The 17,447-nt window shown below is 33.3% G+C and overlaps 2 protein-coding genes and 3 long non-coding RNA genes across 7 annotated transcripts in view; 3 read left to right on the top strand and 2 right to left on the bottom strand.

Annotated features, from left to right (window-relative positions):
- Positions 1 to 2,422, top strand: part of LOC111831842 — a 9,805-nt gene extending 7,383 nt beyond the window's left edge. The window contains exons 1-2 of one of the 3 annotated variants that reach the window (XR_002834929.1): positions 789 to 1,462; positions 1,903 to 2,422. This is a non-coding gene — a long non-coding RNA (uncharacterized LOC111831842). Of the gene's footprint in view, positions 1 to 788; positions 1,793 to 1,902 lie in introns of those variants that run through there. The other 2 variants (XR_002834927.1, XR_002834928.1) reach the window with 2 other exon arrangements.
- Positions 2,423 to 3,390: 968 nt separating this feature from the next.
- LOC111832049 lies at positions 3,391 to 11,342 on the top strand. The gene is made up of 2 exons (XR_002835185.1): positions 3,391 to 3,498; positions 10,673 to 11,342. It is a non-coding gene; the product is annotated as an uncharacterized LOC111832049 (long non-coding RNA).
- LOC111832048 lies at positions 10,837 to 11,382 on the bottom strand. Its single transcript, XM_023788255.1, has 2 exons — positions 11,033 to 11,382; positions 10,837 to 10,948 (listed from the first exon to the last, which is right to left on the bottom strand). The coding sequence occupies exons 1-2, from the start codon at positions 11,339 to 11,341 to the stop codon at positions 10,847 to 10,849; spliced, it is 411 nt and encodes a 136-aa protein (XP_023644023.1). The 5' UTR covers positions 11,342 to 11,382; the 3' UTR covers positions 10,837 to 10,846.
- Positions 11,383 to 11,806: 424 nt separating this feature from the next.
- On the top strand, positions 11,807 to 14,950 carry LOC111832032. Its single transcript, XR_002835159.1, has 2 exons — positions 11,807 to 12,001; positions 14,697 to 14,950. It is a non-coding gene; the product is annotated as an uncharacterized LOC111832032 (long non-coding RNA).
- Positions 14,825 to 17,447, bottom strand: LOC17896603 (leucine-rich repeat receptor-like protein CLAVATA2). The gene is made up of 2 exons (XM_006301451.2): positions 15,001 to 17,447; positions 14,825 to 14,949 (listed from the first exon to the last, which is right to left on the bottom strand). The coding sequence occupies exon 1, from the start codon at positions 17,183 to 17,185 to the stop codon at positions 15,017 to 15,019; it is 2,169 nt and encodes a 722-aa protein (XP_006301513.1). The 5' UTR covers positions 17,186 to 17,447; the 3' UTR covers positions 14,825 to 14,949; positions 15,001 to 15,016.

Raw genomic sequence — 17,447 nt, 5'->3', positions numbered from 1 at the left:
ACGCCAAGGGCACCAATAACCTACTTGGTGGGCCAGGGAGTTGCGTGTCAGAGGGATGCGCAGTTTGGGCCCACAAGAGAGTTGTTAGGGTCGATTCGCTATACCGCTGTAAGGTTACCATGTGGCGGGGTGTGCCATGTGGCGGAATCTCACTGGGCGGGTTGTTACACAACTGAATGTACTAAAACTATTGTTGTATAAATTATATGAATTATATGAATTATATTAATTATATAAATTACCTTATTGTCAGTTCCTTTTTTTATAGTTGTACTTTTGATCATTTAATTAAATTACATTTACTATACTTTCACATCAAAAAATTTGTTAAAATACTATATTTTTTTGTTTCACATAAAATATCTAAAAATATGAAATAGTGACAAATTTTTCATGTAGTTGTACTCAAGCATGTAATTGTACAGACATAAACATAGTTGTACCTTTGTAGTTTAAGCTTATTATCAATTCATCTTTCATAGTTGTGCACTTTTTCTTTTGATATTATGTAATTAAAGTACATTTACTATACTTTCACATTATAAACTTTGTTAAAACATTTTATTTGTTTGCTTCACATAGTAATATGGTGACTATATACAAAGTAATCATAAAAGTATATGATAGTTATAGTACAAGTATGATAAGAAGATAACTACCAATAAAAATTTAAATAATTTAGATCTCTATAGCATTAATATGATTTTTTGTAGTTACTAATAATGAAATGAATACCAAGCAACATTGTTTTGTTTGTATTTTGTTTTAGAAAACGATGATTTCCTACGGGCACTAGCGTGAAATCATTCTCAGGCTCTCGTTGTTTACTCATACCTCCTCCTGACTTAGAAAGACTCTGCAGTTATCATCACATTATCAAACATTAGAACATTTAAGGCAGATTCAAGGAGCTAAAACATTAGAACATTTGCCATTTTTTTTCTTTGTCTTCTAAAATTATTATTTTGTGAGGAAACGAAAATTGTCACTGAATAAAACAAAAAGAAATTTAGTGAAAAACATTTTGTAAGAAACTAGATTTAGGTGCTGTTCGTTTTGTAAACTAGACGCATTATCTGGACGCAGATGCATGTTGATGTTCGTTTAATGGTAATTAACAACATGAACTGTTTTTTGTATCTGGAAGCGTTTCTAAAACTCATTCACAAAAATCTAAATTTCTGGATGAGATTTTTTGAAGAGTCGGGCTACAGTAAACTCATCCCAAACATTTAAAAGTCGAAAATACCCCTTATTAATTACAAAACACAAAACCTATTCTTCGCCGTCTCTTCTTCGCTTCTTCTCCTCTCTTTGCATCGTCTCTTCCCCTCTTCACTTCTCTGCTCATCTCAAACTCATCATGATTCCAAAATTCACAATCTCATCTTGATTTCTCCTTCAGTCATCTATGGAGATTCTTCTAAGCTTAGATCGATCCTCTTTTGAATCTATCCCGGTGGTAAGTGTTTTTGTTTTTTCCTCTCTTTACTTTATGATGTGTGATGCTTTCTCATTGTTTCCTTTGGATCTGCTGCTTAATTTTATACTGTGTATGTGCTTAATTTTTAAAAACTCTCATCTGGGTTTGTGGAAAGTTTGTAGCTTAGGTTACTCTCATCTGGGGTTTGTGGAAAGTTTGTAGCTTAGGTTAATTTCAACATGAAATTCATATACGCTTTTGTGGGAGTTCCCGGTAGAGCTCATGACACAAAGGTGTTGACACATTGTGCTACTCATGAACCTTCCTTTCCTCATCCACCAAACGGAAAATACTATCTAGTTGATTCAGGTACCAACTAGAACCGGTTATCTAGGTCCTCACCGTAGAATTAGGTATCATCTTGATCTATTTGCGAGGGGAGGTCCACCAACTAACACTAGAGAAATGTTTGACCGTAGACATGCGAGTTTGCGTTCGTTGATAGAGAGAACATTTGGTGTATGGAAAGCGAAGTGGAGGATCTTAGATAGAAAAAATCCTAAGTAAGAGCTGAAAAAGTGGATTAAAATTGTGACAGCAACTATGGCTCTTCACAATTTTATTCGAGATTCACATCATGAAGACCGTGATTTTGCTCACTGGGAGGCGGTAGATGGTTATGAGGATCATGGTGACCAAGCTGTAGAACATGAAGCAGAAGGTAATATTGAACATACTCCATATGTTCCAGCGGGTGATAGAGCAATGGAGACTCTACGTGATATTATAACTGAAAAGATAGCGAGAGGACGTCAACTTCCATATTAGGATCACAACAGGTTAAAAAATGTCTTTTGTATAATTACAAAAATATATTTTTTTACGTAATGGGCTATTAATTCACTTGTATTCTAAGCTATCTTTGTTTATTTTCTGCAAATATTTCACTTTCATCTATCGTGGAAGAGCAAAAATTGGAGCATGATTTTGTTTGATGAAGATTAATGTTTGTTTTTTCATTATATGTTGAGGTTTGAGGATTAATAGAGTATTTTAAATATCAAAATATTTTTTGTTGTGTATTTTAAAATTATAAAAAGATGATTTTATTTTTAAATATTATTTAGATGCTTAATTATATTTAATATCATAATTTATTTAATTATAAGTGTAATTAAAACTATTAAAATAGCTTCAACACAAAATAAAGGGTTTTTGGTCATTTTACATATTATGTATCTAGATACAAGTATCAAAATATACCAAACAAACATAAGTGCATCAAAATGCAATTTCTAGACGCATGAACCAAAAAAGGAAACGAATTTTATCCAGATAATGCGTCCAAATACTGCGTCTAGATGCGGTATCCAGATAACGCGTCTTGTTCACCAAACGAACAGGGCCCAATTTAGGAGAAACCCAGAATCAAGATCGATCAAAAGGTCTGAACTTTGCAGCGAAGTTAGCTTTTTTTGGTTTCTTCACCGACAAAAGCGAGTCGGAGAAATCAATCACATTGCCATTATTATTTTAGCTTATTTTTGGTTTCTTTGTCTTCTAAAATTATTATTTTGTGAGGAAACCAAAATTGTCACTGAATAAAACAAAAAGAAATTTAGTGAAAAACATTTTAGTAAGAAACTAGAGATATACAAAAATATTTGTGAATTACTAAAATATTGGTTTTAGATAACATGTATATGACATGGTATAGATCTTTTTCTAAAATTAGTAAATTTAGGCAACACAAAATTAGAGCAAGTGAAACGATGTCGTGTAAATACTAATCCATTCGACGTCGTTTAGCGTGTTTCCATTTTAAAGTAACCTAGGTTAAAACTTTGGTTCTATAAAAGGATCCACTTCCCAGTTTTTTATGTGTTTATCATATCCGCCACTCTATATTTTATTTTTTCTTACAAACATAGCGAAAACAAATTCTTAAGAAGTTTGGGATGAACGCATCAATGAAGAAACCACGAATCCGATTTAGTTCTTTCAAATCCTTAAAAAGTTTGGGATTAACGCATTAACGAAGAAACCACGAATCCGATTCGATTCTTTTGCAGAAGGTATGTGCTGATAAGACATAGTTTAAGATCTTTTACATTCAAACAATTTAATTGATTTTTTAAATTATTTGCATAACTTTTTGTTTGTTTTTTTAATTACTGAATACTCTTTGATTATCTTATTATTAGGTTGATAGCTTGATGTTTATGTTTTGACTCATGAATTTTCAATGAAAAGATAAAAATAATATATCAAGGTTAAATATAAAGCATCTTCCCTTGCAAAAATTGGGTGGAGAATTCTCAATAACCCCTCCTCCTTATTAGCTACGATCCTTCTGGGCAAATACTGCCATTCAATCCCTTTTCTCCACTGTCCTCCCCCTGCTTTTGCTTCTCATGGCTGGAGAGGGATCCTCATTGGAGGTGATCTTCTTAAACATGGTTTAGGATGGTCCATTGGAGATGGCAGCTCAATGAAAGTTTGGCAGGATCCATGGCTCTCCCTATCTCAGCCATTGAGACCAATTGGTCCTCCGGTTCAAGATCAGGTTTCTCTTCGGGTTATGGATCTCATCTCCCCCCCCCCCCGGACTAAGGAGTGGGATCTCGAGGCTATTCGCAGCCACTTACCTTAGTATGAGGATATCATTCGCGCCATTCCTACCAGCTATTATAACAGTCATGATTCACTAATCTGGCTTCCTGAAGTTTCAGACCTCTATTCCACAAAAACAGGCTATCTACTAGCTAGAAACATCCCCACTCCAACACCAACCTCTTCGCTGGCTCCTCTGGACCTGGAACTCTCCTTTGGTAATTTCCAAACATTCCATTCACTGCTGGAAAGCTCTATCTCTTTCTATCATGTCCCTTTGCGGAACCTGGAACTCTCCTCTGGTAATTTCCAAACCTTCCATTCACTGCTGACCACGACTATCCGGGCCCTTGCCCTTCCTCCTATAGGTGTAGCATCCACTACCTTAGCTCCGATTATGTGGAACCTATGGAAATCTCGTAACACCTTCCTCTTTGAGGCTCATCTCTTTTCTGCGAAGGACAACATCCTTAAAGCGGTTAGAGATGCTCGAGAATGGAAAGCAGCCCAGCTAGATATCCTACCTCCCCCCTCCAAGGAATATTCAGCCTACTCGACCTAGAGATGATGCCGCATTCACTTGCTTGATGCCGCATGGTACGCAACCTCGAGAGTATGTGGTAAGGGCTGGATTATGTATGATCCCTCTGGTACGGAGCAGCTACGTTTATCCAGATCCAAACGGTTTGTCTCATCAGCCCTCACAGCAGAAGCCCTTGCACTACGAAGTGCTCTGTCGTCCCTAACGACATGCCCATCTCTCAGCCCTACAAGCGAGGTGGAGGTTTACTCGGATTCTCTTGTCCTCATCTCCTCCCTCAAATCAAAAGCAAGATCCAAAGAGCTCAAAGCTATCTTACATGCCATCACTTCCTTAGGTGAATCGTTCTTCTCAGTCGCTTTCAATTTTGTTCCTTGTTTGAACAATCTTGTAGCCGACTTTATTGCTAAGTCTGCACTTTTGGCAGCAAACTCTTCCTCCTCTCTAGGAGCGTAACCATTTTCTTTGTTTAAAGTTAGTTCCAATTTGATCCAAAAAAAAAAAAAAGCATCTTCCAAAAAAAAAAACTCATTTAGACAAATAATTATTTCATCTTTAGTAGTGGAAAATTTATTTGAGATCTAAGACAATCTGATCCAAATGAGAATACATATGAAACTTTCATATCTGGATCTAAATGTTTTGACTTTTGAGAACCAGGATATTCAAATCCGACTTGTATCTACTTCTAATTTAATTTTCTTAATATATATATATATATATACACATACGTATGATAAATATAATTTATAAATATATTTCCTCGATAATATATATATATATATATATATATATATATATATATATATTACTTAAATGGATGAATATTAAAATATATATAAAAAATGTTTCTTTTAAGTTAAATTCAGTAGGATTACCATCAAATTAACTCCTTACAATGGATATGATATAATAATTATTCTTCATCATTAACATTTTCTTCATTTTTCGCTCGCGTATGGAAATTTCTATTTCCATGTAGCAGACTCAGTCATGAAATAGTTAGAAACTAACTTGAAATCTTTCTCTAGAGTTTGGAAGCTCGCTTTCTAAATCCTATTCATCTTTGAAGATCCAAATATCAAAGTGTAAATTACTTGCGATCGAGTAGGAGATATCATATAACGCTCCAACTTCTAAAGCAGAAGGTGCAATGCAGTTCATAATCACATACAATCCGTGTGGCTCCTCAAAATATTGGACCGCAACCAATGAGCACATGGCTTTCTCTTCTGGTTATATTAAATTGTAGAATAAACGCCCTTCTACGATTTAATATAACTAGAAGAGCAAGCTATATGTCCATTTGTTGTAGTTTCATATTTCGAGGAGCGACATGCATTGTATTTGATTGTGAATTGTATTAGCAATTTGCTTCAGTATTTGGAGAGGCCTCTTATGATACCTCATATTCAATCGTACGTAAAACTATCTCGTTTCGATCGTCGGAGATGAATAGGATTCACTTTTTTTTTGTGAACCAAATGAATAGGATTCATAAATTGAACTTCTAAACACTAGGGAAGGACTTCATGTTGTGTTACTTTCGATTGAGTATGAGATATCATAGATTTCTTCAACTTCTGGAGCAGAAGGTCCAATACAATTCATAATCAAATACAATCCTTGTTGCTCCTCGAAAATATTGGACTACAACAAATGAGCATATGGTTTTCTCTTCTAGTTATATTAAATATTGAATAAACACCGTTCAACGATTTAATATAACCAGTGGAGCAAATTATATGCCCCTTTGTTGTAGTCCAATACTTTGAGGAGCCATATGCATTGTATTTGACTGTGAATTATATTTGAATTTTGCGTCAATAGTTAAAGAGGTCCCTATGATCTCTCATATTCGATCGTAGGTAACACTATGTCGTTTCAATCGTCGAAGTTGAATATGATTCATAAAGTGAGCTTCTGAACTCCAGAGGCAGACCTCATGTTGTGTTACTGGCGATCGAGTAGGAAATACCATAGATCTCTCAACCTTCTAGAGCTTAAGGTGAAACGCAGTTCATAATCAGATACAATCCTTCTAGCTCCTCAAAATATTGGACCGCAACCAATTTGTGGAATAAACACCCTTCTACGATTTAGTATAACTATTAGAGCAAGCTACATGTTCATTTGTTGCAGTCCTATATTTCGAGGAGTCACATGAATTGTGTTTGACTGGGAATTGTATTTGCATTCTGCTTCAGTAGTTGGAGAGGTTTCCTATGATTTCATATATTCGAACGTAGGTAGCACTGTGTCGCTTTGATTGTCGGAGATGAAGATAATTCATAAACTAAACCAAGAATGTTTCGTTGAAATAAAAAATTCTCCCCCACCCATCAATTCCATGGCCCATTTACTTGGGACGGTTCTTAATTGTCGTGTTGTTTCTGCAAGCTTTCGGGCTAGAGGTGTCAAGCGGGCCACTAGCCCGCATGCTTGGCCCAAGTAGTACCATGGCGAGGTGGGCATGAACATACATTTCTTAGGCCCGTTAAAAACCAGGTCTAGCGGACAAGCCTAAACGGGTTGCAGATTTTAGCAGATTATGTCTGCGGATTGGTGGGCCAGCCGGCATGCTTCAAAAATTTAACAAAAATTATATTATAGATAAATAAATATATTTCTATAATTATAAAATAATTCATATGTGAAAGATGTAATAAATAAAGAACTTTAATGTTTAAAAATAAAATAAAAATATAAATATAGTGATTTAAAAGTTACTCTAAAATTTTAAATTAATAATTTAATTTATTTAGATTAAAATTATTATTTTTATTTAATTTAAAAATATTAATTATAGGCCTGCGAATCCACCGTTAACCCAGCCCTAGCGGGCTGGCCCGTTGCGGTGTGTTATTTTTACTACAATTCTCTATTAATCCTTTTAATATATAATAACTAGTCGGTTGCCCGCGCTACGCGCGGGAATTTATTATGTTGTTTATGAATAATTGGTTCATATTTTATTTCGTACTTACTTTTTTCACTATACCATACTTTACTTTTTTTAAACTTAAATCGTGTTTGTATAGAAAAACTATTGAGTTTTAGCTTCATTGGTCGTTGAGAAATTAATTGTGTATAGTATAAGTCGAAGTGTGGGCGTAAATGGAAGTGCGGTTGAGAATCATTGAGAAACGTGTGCTATTAGGGTTTTTACCAAATATAGATCTAGATGTTAATATTTTGGGCCCTTTTATATGTTAGCATGAAATTTGAACATGATTTTTGGGTTTAGGGCGGATTGTTGTATTTTTAATTGTTTACATTATATCTTTATATATTGTCATAATTTATTATTTTTTGTTTTACGTTTTCCTTTTTTGGATTTGTCGTACTTTATATCTCGTAATGATCATTTATATACTATTATATATATTTTTTCTCATTTTATGTTTTTATATATTTTTTGTTTTTTCATATGGAACAATTTTTAAATTTAACATATTAGTATAGTTTACTTTATATTTAGTTTATTTCATTTAATAATTTTTAATTTTAATTTTCAATTTTATGAAATATAGTTAATTTTTTATTTTGTTTATTAGTTTAACATATGTGTTGTATTGGAAACAAATAGTTAAATTCATATTGGAAACTTTTAAAGAAATATTATTTTTATTTTTACCTTTTTATATGTTTATAAAAAATGAGAATTCATGTTTCGGTCCGACCTATCTCATTTATGTTAGAAAAAATTTTGAGACATAAATTAGATAGATTTATATTCTCAAAATTTTTTACTTTTTGTTCTATTCTCGTTAAATCCCATTATATTTAGGTTTATATTGTGTAAATAAATCATATATATATATTAAACATTCACTAAAAACTATAATCTATTATTTATATATTTGTTAGTATAATCGATAATTAGTAAGTTTTTTTAACTTTTAATCAATTATCTTTTTTAGTTTTATAATGACTTTTCATATTCATTTTTGAAAAACTTATTTACATAGGTTTAAATATTAAAATTAAATGATAAAATGGTATAACTAATTTTAAAAATTAAATAATAAAATGAGGTGGATGATGATGTGGCTTAAGGAGAAGAGAGAAAAAGTTAACTTTATATATATATAGATAACAATGGCAGAGAAGAGATACTTTAACGTACTCGTGATTCTCTGCACACACACTTGAAGTGTGTAATTTAATACAAGTTATTTAAATTAATCCTAGGGTTTTTGAATAGACGAGAATAGGGTAACTATAACCGTCGTGAGTTTGGCTAGCTTCGGTGGAGACTGGAGTAGAATCGGAGAAGCCGCCACTGAACATGAAAGTTTCACATCAAAAATTTGTTAAAATACTATATTTGTTTGTTTCACATAAAATATTTAAAATATGAAATATTGACAATTTTTTCATGTAGTTGTACTCAAGCATGTAGTTGTAGTTTAAGCTTATTATCAATAGTACCTTATTATCAAGGAAAAACGATAGCAGACTACACCAAATATAGAATAATGCATGGTCACACATGTCAAGTATTATATTGTACACTCAGTTATACGAACTAGATGTATTGCATGGTCACATGCATCAACTACACAACGTCATGTAGTCAACATCATAGATATAAAATTCTGGTACACCGGTCACTTGATTGTAAAAGTGCATCGATTTTCAATTCCAATATTTCTTCAAATAGTCAAACATCTCTCTAATCTGCTTTCTCTTAAGGTTTTGGAAAGCTTCTCTAATTTGTGAAAACTTTGATGTTTGTGTTTTCTGGTTTGTTTCTTGTTGCTTGTGATATATGGTGAAACAAAGATTTTAGTATAACTGGACTTACGAAGTACAACTAGATTTATACAAGCGGTACAAATGGATATATTTAGTACAACTGGATGTACTAAAACTATTGTTGTATAAATTAAATTAAGTTATATAAAAAAGAACTCATAGAAAATAAATCACGTGTTAATAAAAGTATTCAAAGATATGAAATATTGATTCATGTAGTTGTACTCAAACATGTAATTGTACATGGATAAAAATAGTTGTACTTTTGTAGTTTAAGCTTATTATCAATAGTACTTTATTATCAGTTCATTTTTTATAGTTGTACTTTTGATGTTATTTAATTAAATTAAATTACTATACTTTCACATCAAAAATTTGTTGAAATACTATATTTGTTTGTTTCACATAAAATATCTAAAATATGAAATAGTGACAATTTTATCATGTAGTTGTACTCAAGCATGTAATTGTACAGACATAAACATAGTTGTACCTTTGTAGTTTAAGCTTATTATCAATTCATCTTTCATAGTTGTGCACTTGTGTTTTTGATATTATGTAATTTTTCACATTATAAACTTTGTTAAAACACTTTATTTGTTTGTTTCACATAGTAATATGGTGACTATATACAAAGTAATCATAAAAGTATATGATAGTTATAGTACAAGTATGATAAGAAGATAACTACCAATAAAAATTTAAATAATTTAGATCTCTATAGCATTAATATGATTTTTTGTAGTTACTAATAATGAAATGAATACCAAGCAACATTGTTTTGTTTGTATTTTGTTATAGAAAAACGATGATTTCCTACGGGCACTAGCTTGAAAAAATGGTAGGAAACAGCTGTTTCTTACAATATTCCTACAAAAAAATGATAGGAACCCGGTAGGAAATCATAGATGGTAAGATATTGGTAGGAAAATTTCCTACCAAAAACGCGCGAAAGGGTATTTTTGACCGTTTTGTAGGAAACGCTTTCCTTCTAATTTCCTACGAAATTATTCCTTCTACTTTCCTACAAGAATTCCTTCACCTTTCCTTCGATATTCCTTCAAACATATGTGGTAGGAAATACTAAATAATATTCTACTGCAACGATTTATTTCATTATTCACTTTTAAATCGATTACTAATTTTTCAAATTGAGAAAATAAATATTTAAGACGAAGATAATAACATAAACTTCTATATTAAAACATTCCAATTGTTGATACAAACCGAGTGGTAAACATCCAAATAATAAAAACAACCAAAATCATATAAATGTTCAAGTTTTTAAAAGATAAGATCTCATTACTCTTGTGTTTCATCGTCATCATCTTCAGGAACTGTTGGAGTCAAACTCGGATAATCCGTAGTCGTAGGTGGTCTCGGGTCCCTCGGATAAGCTGGTGGATGCAAATCAGGAAACCGTCTGAGGAGAAGCTTGTTGCACTCCATGAGAACTTGAATTGAGCGTCTTTCTCTTTTTCACGTGCCTTCAACGTTTGAATCTCTTCTCAGAGCTTAGGAATTTGGCGTGGAGTACCTGAGGAAGACGAGCATCCTTCATCCAAAAGAGTACCAAGTCCATAACGTCTTCCTCTCACCTTCGGAACAACCTGTGAAGTAAAACCAGAAATTAACATCGTTGTTGAATGTTTGTCAAATCAAAGCTTAAAAGGAGGAAGAGAACTCATACTTACTTTACGCATGACAGAATTAATCTCCTCTGGTGTAAGAGGGTTAGACTGAACCGAGTCATCTCCTTCGGTTTGGTGTTGTGATTGGAGAAGCTCTAACTCACTTGTAGCCTTGTCGATAATCTGTTTTGTCTTAAAGTCACTTATTGTGCGTGTCTTCTTATATAGGTGAGTTTGTTCCATGAAGTGAAGGACATTAGGCTCCTCTCCTAACAAAAACAAAACTACCTTAAAGCTAACACGTTTCAAGATATGTTTCTCCCCAAAACGATTTGTAGACATTTCTACATTCAATAAGAACATCATAATCATTCTCAGGCGCTCGTTGTTTACTCATACCTCCTCCTGACTTAGAAAGACTCTGCAGTTATCATAACATTATCAAACATTAGAACATTTAAGGCAGATTCAAGGAGCTAAAACATAAGAACATTTGCCAAAAAAAATTCTTTGTCTTCTAAAATTATTATTTTGTGAGAAAACGAAAATTGTCACTGAATAAAACAAAGAGAAATTTAGTGAATAACATTTAGTAAGAAACTAGATTTAGTGATATACAAAAATATTTGTGAATTACTAAAATATTGGTTTTAGATAACATGTATATGACATGGTATAGATCTTTTTCTAGAACTAGTTAATTTTGGCAACACAAAATTAGAGCATGCGAAACGATGTCGTGTAAATACTAATCCATTCGGCGTCGTTTAGCATGTTTCCATTTTAATGTAACCTAGGTCAAAACTTTGGTTCTATAAAAGGATCTAGTTCCCAGTCTTTTATGTGTTTATCATATCCGCCGCTCTATATTTTTTTTCTTAAACATAGCAAAAACAAATCCTTAAAAAGTTTGGGATGGACGCTTCAACGAAGAAACCACAAATCCGATTTAGTTCTTTTAAATTCTTAAAAAGTTCGGGATGAACGTATCAACGAAGAAACCACGAATCTCATTTGATTCTTTTGCAGAGGGTATGTGCTGATAAGACATAGTTTAATATCTTTTACATTCAAACAATTTAATTGATTTTTAAATTATTTGCATAACTTTTTGTTTGTTTTTAAAATTACTGAATACTCTTTGATTATCTTATTATTAGGTTGATAGCTTGATGTTTATGTTTTGATTCATGAATTTTTAATGAAAAGATAACAAAAAAACTAAATATAAAGCATCTTCCAAAAAAGAAACTCATTAGAAAAATAATTTGATATCATCTTTAGTGGTGGAAAATTTATTTGAGATTTAAGACAATCTTCTTAGAATGATTATATATGAAACTTCCGGATCTGGATCCAAATGTTTTGATTTTTGAGAAACATGACATTCATATCCGACTGGATATCTACTTCTAATTTCTTTTTCTTCTTAATATATATATAATATATATATACGTATGATAAATATAATTTATAATTATTGTGATATTTTTAATCATCACAATGATAAAAAAATTATATTTTAAATGATTATTAAATTATATAGAAAACTGATTAATTTTTTTAATTTTTCCTTTATTTTCTTTTTGTAAAAGAGGGACATATATATATATATTCAAAATTCATTCAGAATTTTCTATTTCTGTATGTTTTTCTATTTATTGGTAATGCTCTTATTGGTATATAACTTGGAATCTATAGAAACAACTTTTTGTACTTAAATAAACTAATATAAAAAATACAAAAAATAATATTCTTATCAGAAATGTAGATAATATATTAATGAAAAAATACAAAAAGGTAAAATTTAATTTGACTAGTATAATATATTAATATGATGGTATATTAATTAAGAAAAAAATATTTAGAAAAAGGAAAAAATCTAATCACTATTATGTGTGTTACATGAATGATATATAGATTTTGTATTATCTAAAGATTAGTTCTTAATTTATTATTTTACTATTCTATTATTGAAGTCAAACAAAACATTGATTTTCTTCATTTTAAATTTTTATTATTGGGAGATTTATCAAAATCGACCAAAAACTTAGTAAAATTATTAAGAAAGACCAAATCTTATAAAACTAAATAACTAAGTTTATAAGGCTGAAATGTCAAAAACAAATCCTTCTGAATTTAAATTATAAAAATTTATTTTTCTTAAATGGATATATTAAAATTTTAAAAAATAGAATAGTTTTTTTGTAAGTTAGATTCAGTAGGATTACCATCAAATGAACTACTTACAATGGATATGATATAATGATTATTCTTCGTCATTAACATCTTCTTCATCATTTTTTCCCTCACGTACGGGAATTTTCATTTTCTATGTAGCAGACTCATTCATGAAATAGTTAGAAACTAACTTGGAATCCTTCTCTAGAGGTTGAAAGCTCGCTTTCCAAATCCTATTCATCTTTGACGATCCAAATATTAAAGTGTTAATTACTTGCGATCGAGTAGGAGATATGATAGATCACTCCAACTTCTAAAGCAGAAGGTGCAATGCAGTTTATAATCTTATACAATCCGTGTTGCTCCTCTAAATATTGGGCCGCAACCAACGAGCACATAACTTTCTCTTCTAGGTATATTAAATTGTGGAATAAACACCCTTCTACGGTTTATATTAACTAGAAGAGCAAGCTATATGTCCATTTGTTGTAGTCCAATATTTCGAGGAGCCGCATGGATTTTGTAGGACTATGAATTGTATTAGCATTATGCTTTAGTAGTTGGAGAGGTATCTTATGATACCTAGGTAACACTATGTCGTTTCGATCGTCAGAGATGAATAGGATTCATAAAGTGAGCTTCTAAAATCCACAGAAGGACTTCATGTTGTGTTACCTGTAATCGAGTATGATATATCATAGATTTTTTCAACTTTTGAAGAAGAAGATCCAATACAATTCATAATCAAATACAATCCTTGTGGCTCCTCAAAATATTGGACCGCAACCAATGAGCATATAGCTTTCTCTTCTGTTTATATTAAATTGTGGAATAAATGCCATTCTACGATTTAATATAACTAGAGGAGCAAGCTATATGTCCATTTATTGTAGTCGAGTATTTCGAGGAGCAACATGAATTGTCTTTTGACTCGAAATTGTATTAGCATTCTGCTTCAGTAGTTGGAGAGGTCTCTTATGATATCTCATATTCGATCGTAGGTAATACTATGTCGTTTCAATCATCGGAGATGAATAGAATTCATAAAGTGAGCTTCTAAAATCCATAGAAGGATCTCATGTTGTGTTACTTGCGATCGAGTAGGAGATATCATAGAGATCTCTAAATTCTTGAGTCGAATGTGCAATGCAGTTCATAATCAAATACAACTTTTGTGGCTTCTCCAAATATTAGACCGCAACCAATGAGCATATTGCTTTCTCTTCTGGTTATATTAAATTTTGGAAAAAAAAACTAATAGGGCAAGATATATGTCCATTTGTTGCAGTCCAATATTTCGAGGAACCACAAGCATTATAATGACTATGAATTGTATTACGCATTATACTTCAGTAGTTAGTGAGGTCTCCTATGATATCTTATATTTGATCGTAAGTAACATTATCTCATTTCGATCGTTGGAGATGAATAGGATTCATAAATTTAGCCAATACTATTCCGTTGAGAATCAAAAATTCTCCCACACTTATCAAAGTCATAACTTGTTTTCTTGAGATGGTTCGTAACTATCGCGCTGCTTCCGCAGGACCACTCGTACTAGGGCTTGTATTGTTGTATCATGCTTCAGTGAGGAAAGGACGTGACTCAGGTTGACGAGTCTTTCTAGGGATAACTAATCAGTAATAAAGGAGGTCTTAGGTGGCGAATACAAACAAGCCAAATACTTCCCTCATAAACAGGACAAGAACCAAATAAGGTTTATGTAAATGTAAGCCATTCAAACTATATACACAAGTAAATAAAACCAAGATTTTAGTTAAAAGCGATCATTTCCACTTCTCATCTCAGACCAACAACATAAATGTGGGTTACTACAACTCAATATACATCAACAAATCTCTAGAGTTAAGCTTTGGACTGAAGAATATAACTCCGAGCACGAGCTGAGCAGAAGATACCCAACACTCCAAAATCAAAGCTAATAAACGCGCTTAAGCAGAATATCCAAATCGATATGGGTCCTTCTACCAATTCATTTTGATATATTTCCTCCTGTGATGCATCAATACTTGCAGGGTCACACTTGCTTCCAGGAGATTCTACACACAGTTCCGGATTCCCTGCCAACGCGCCTGGAAACTTCCCGAGCCCTTCTTTCTCGGTGATTATTCCAGAGAAACAGTTGTGAGATAGGTTCAGAAGTGTAAGTCCTGGAGGAGCTGAGATGTTTGCAGTGACTTGACCTGACAGAGAATTGTGTGAAAGATCTAAGGCCTTTAACTTTGGCAGCTTCTCTAGACGTGGAAGCTGACCTTCAAGGAAGTTGTAGGACAAGTTCAAGTACTCAATATTTTTCTGTCTGAACAAAGCTTCCGGGATCTCTCCGTGTAACAAATTATCAGAAAGATCAATCCCAACCATGGATAATAGATTGTAGCTGAAGCTTAGTTCGTCTTTGGCCACCACAGCTGCTGATATTTTGATCTCTACTTTTCCTGGTGGCTCTGCATATCCTTCTTTTCCAGTGGTCTGAAAATCTTTGAAGCGTGTGCTGTTTAAATTATCGTCCGGTATGAACCAGGAGAATCTGTTGCTGGAGTAGTCGATCATTTGGATTTTGTCGAACTTGAACAGCCAAGAAGGAAGGGTTCCACTGAATTTGTTCCGCGCAAGAGAGAGATACTTGAGATTGGACCATTTGGTAATGGCTTCATTCAGGTTACCTGAGAGGTTGTTGGAACTGATATCCACAATCTCAAGCGACTTCAGGCCAGCCAAAGTCAGCGGTATCTCACCCGAAATCTGATTATTGCTAATGTCAAGTATCTTCAGACTGTCCAAAGCATCAAGCTCAGGTTGTATTTCTCCAGAGAGATTGTTGTTACTAATCAACAGAGCAAGCAACTGAAAGCAACCAACAATGTTGAGAGGTATTGAGCCAGTTAATGCGTTGTGGGAAAGATCAATGACCTGGAGATACGTCAGATTCCCAATCCTAGCCGGGATATCTCCCGATAGAAAGTTGTGAGAGAGACGCAATGCTTGTAAACTTGTCAACTCAGTAATCCTCAACGGTATCTCACCAGAAAACCTATTGTGAGAGAGATCAAGAAGTACCAAACCCAATTTCTCAGTTGTTTCAGAGATTCTACTAGGAAGACGACCTGAAAACCCGTTGTGATTTAAATCCAACATCACAAGCTTCTCTGAAAACATAAGCCTTGGAGATATCTCGTAGTTAAAGCCATTAAAGGATAGATTCAAATGACTCAGCTCTACTAAAGAACCCAAACAAGAAGGTAACCCACCAACCAGAGAATTCTCAGCAAGATTCAGAACACTAAGAGACGGACGAGAGGCGTAGAAACAAGGCAGTGTACCCGAAAACCGATTTGAAGCAAGATTAAGAACCACCAGTGGCTGCTGAAAATCTCTAAGTGTACCAGTCAAGTTATTGCTTTCAAGATTCAAGAACTTAAGAGACTTCAAATACAGCAAGCTCTCAGGTAACTCTCCAAGAAACGAGCAGAAACTAAGATCAATTCTCTCAAGATTCATCGAGAAACCTCCAAACCAGTGAGGAATCACACCACCTAAATCTCTATTATCACTTAAAACAACTTCTCTAAGCTCCTTAAGACTCATGAATGTGTCAGGAACCGAACCAACAAATCTGTTCCGACTAAGATTAAGTGTCCTAAGATTACGCAACGAACCGAAGCAAGAAGGAACGTTTCCAGAGAAATTGTTCCGAGAAAGGTCCAAGCTTTGAAGAGAAGAGAGCTTACAAAGAGATGGGTGAAGCTCACCGGAGAGATTCAGACCAGATAAAGTGAGAGAGAGAACTTTTCCGGTCGGATTATGACAAGATACACCTGTCCAGTTAGAACACGATGAGCCGTACCATGTCGATAAGCTTCGATTTAGGTCGTGAATTGAAACCCTAAATATCAATAAAGATGCTTTGTCTTGTTGGTCGATGTCGGGAAGGTGGGATTGAGCTAGAAGCATCGATGGAGAGGAGACGAAGAAGAGGAAGAAGAGAATGAAATCTGCAATCTTTGTCTTGTTCATAGCTCACACATGAGAAGATGAAGTGGCAATTGTAGTAAATTGAGAACCTTTCAGGGGTGAAATTGCAGGGACGTTTCTTCTCTTTGCAGGTGAAGAGTGAAGCAACGCGACCAGGTAGTGGAAGTGTGAGTGGGATATAAAGACAGTGAGAACAACATTCTTATGCGAATTGAGAAGTGAGCATTTCGGTTTTAAGTTTGGATTCGGTTTCTTCAATTTGGTTTACATAAAATTATTTTGGTTTGCGTTTGAGTTGGTTAAT

The sequence above is a fragment of the Capsella rubella genome, unplaced genomic scaffold, assembly GCF_000375325.1.
Source record: "Capsella rubella cultivar Monte Gargano unplaced genomic scaffold, Caprub1_0 scaffold_2, whole genome shotgun sequence".
NCBI lineage: Eukaryota > Viridiplantae > Streptophyta > Magnoliopsida > Brassicales > Brassicaceae > Capsella > Capsella rubella.
Note: the sequence above shows the minus strand (reverse complement) of the source record. Positions and strands in the feature narration are given on the sequence as shown.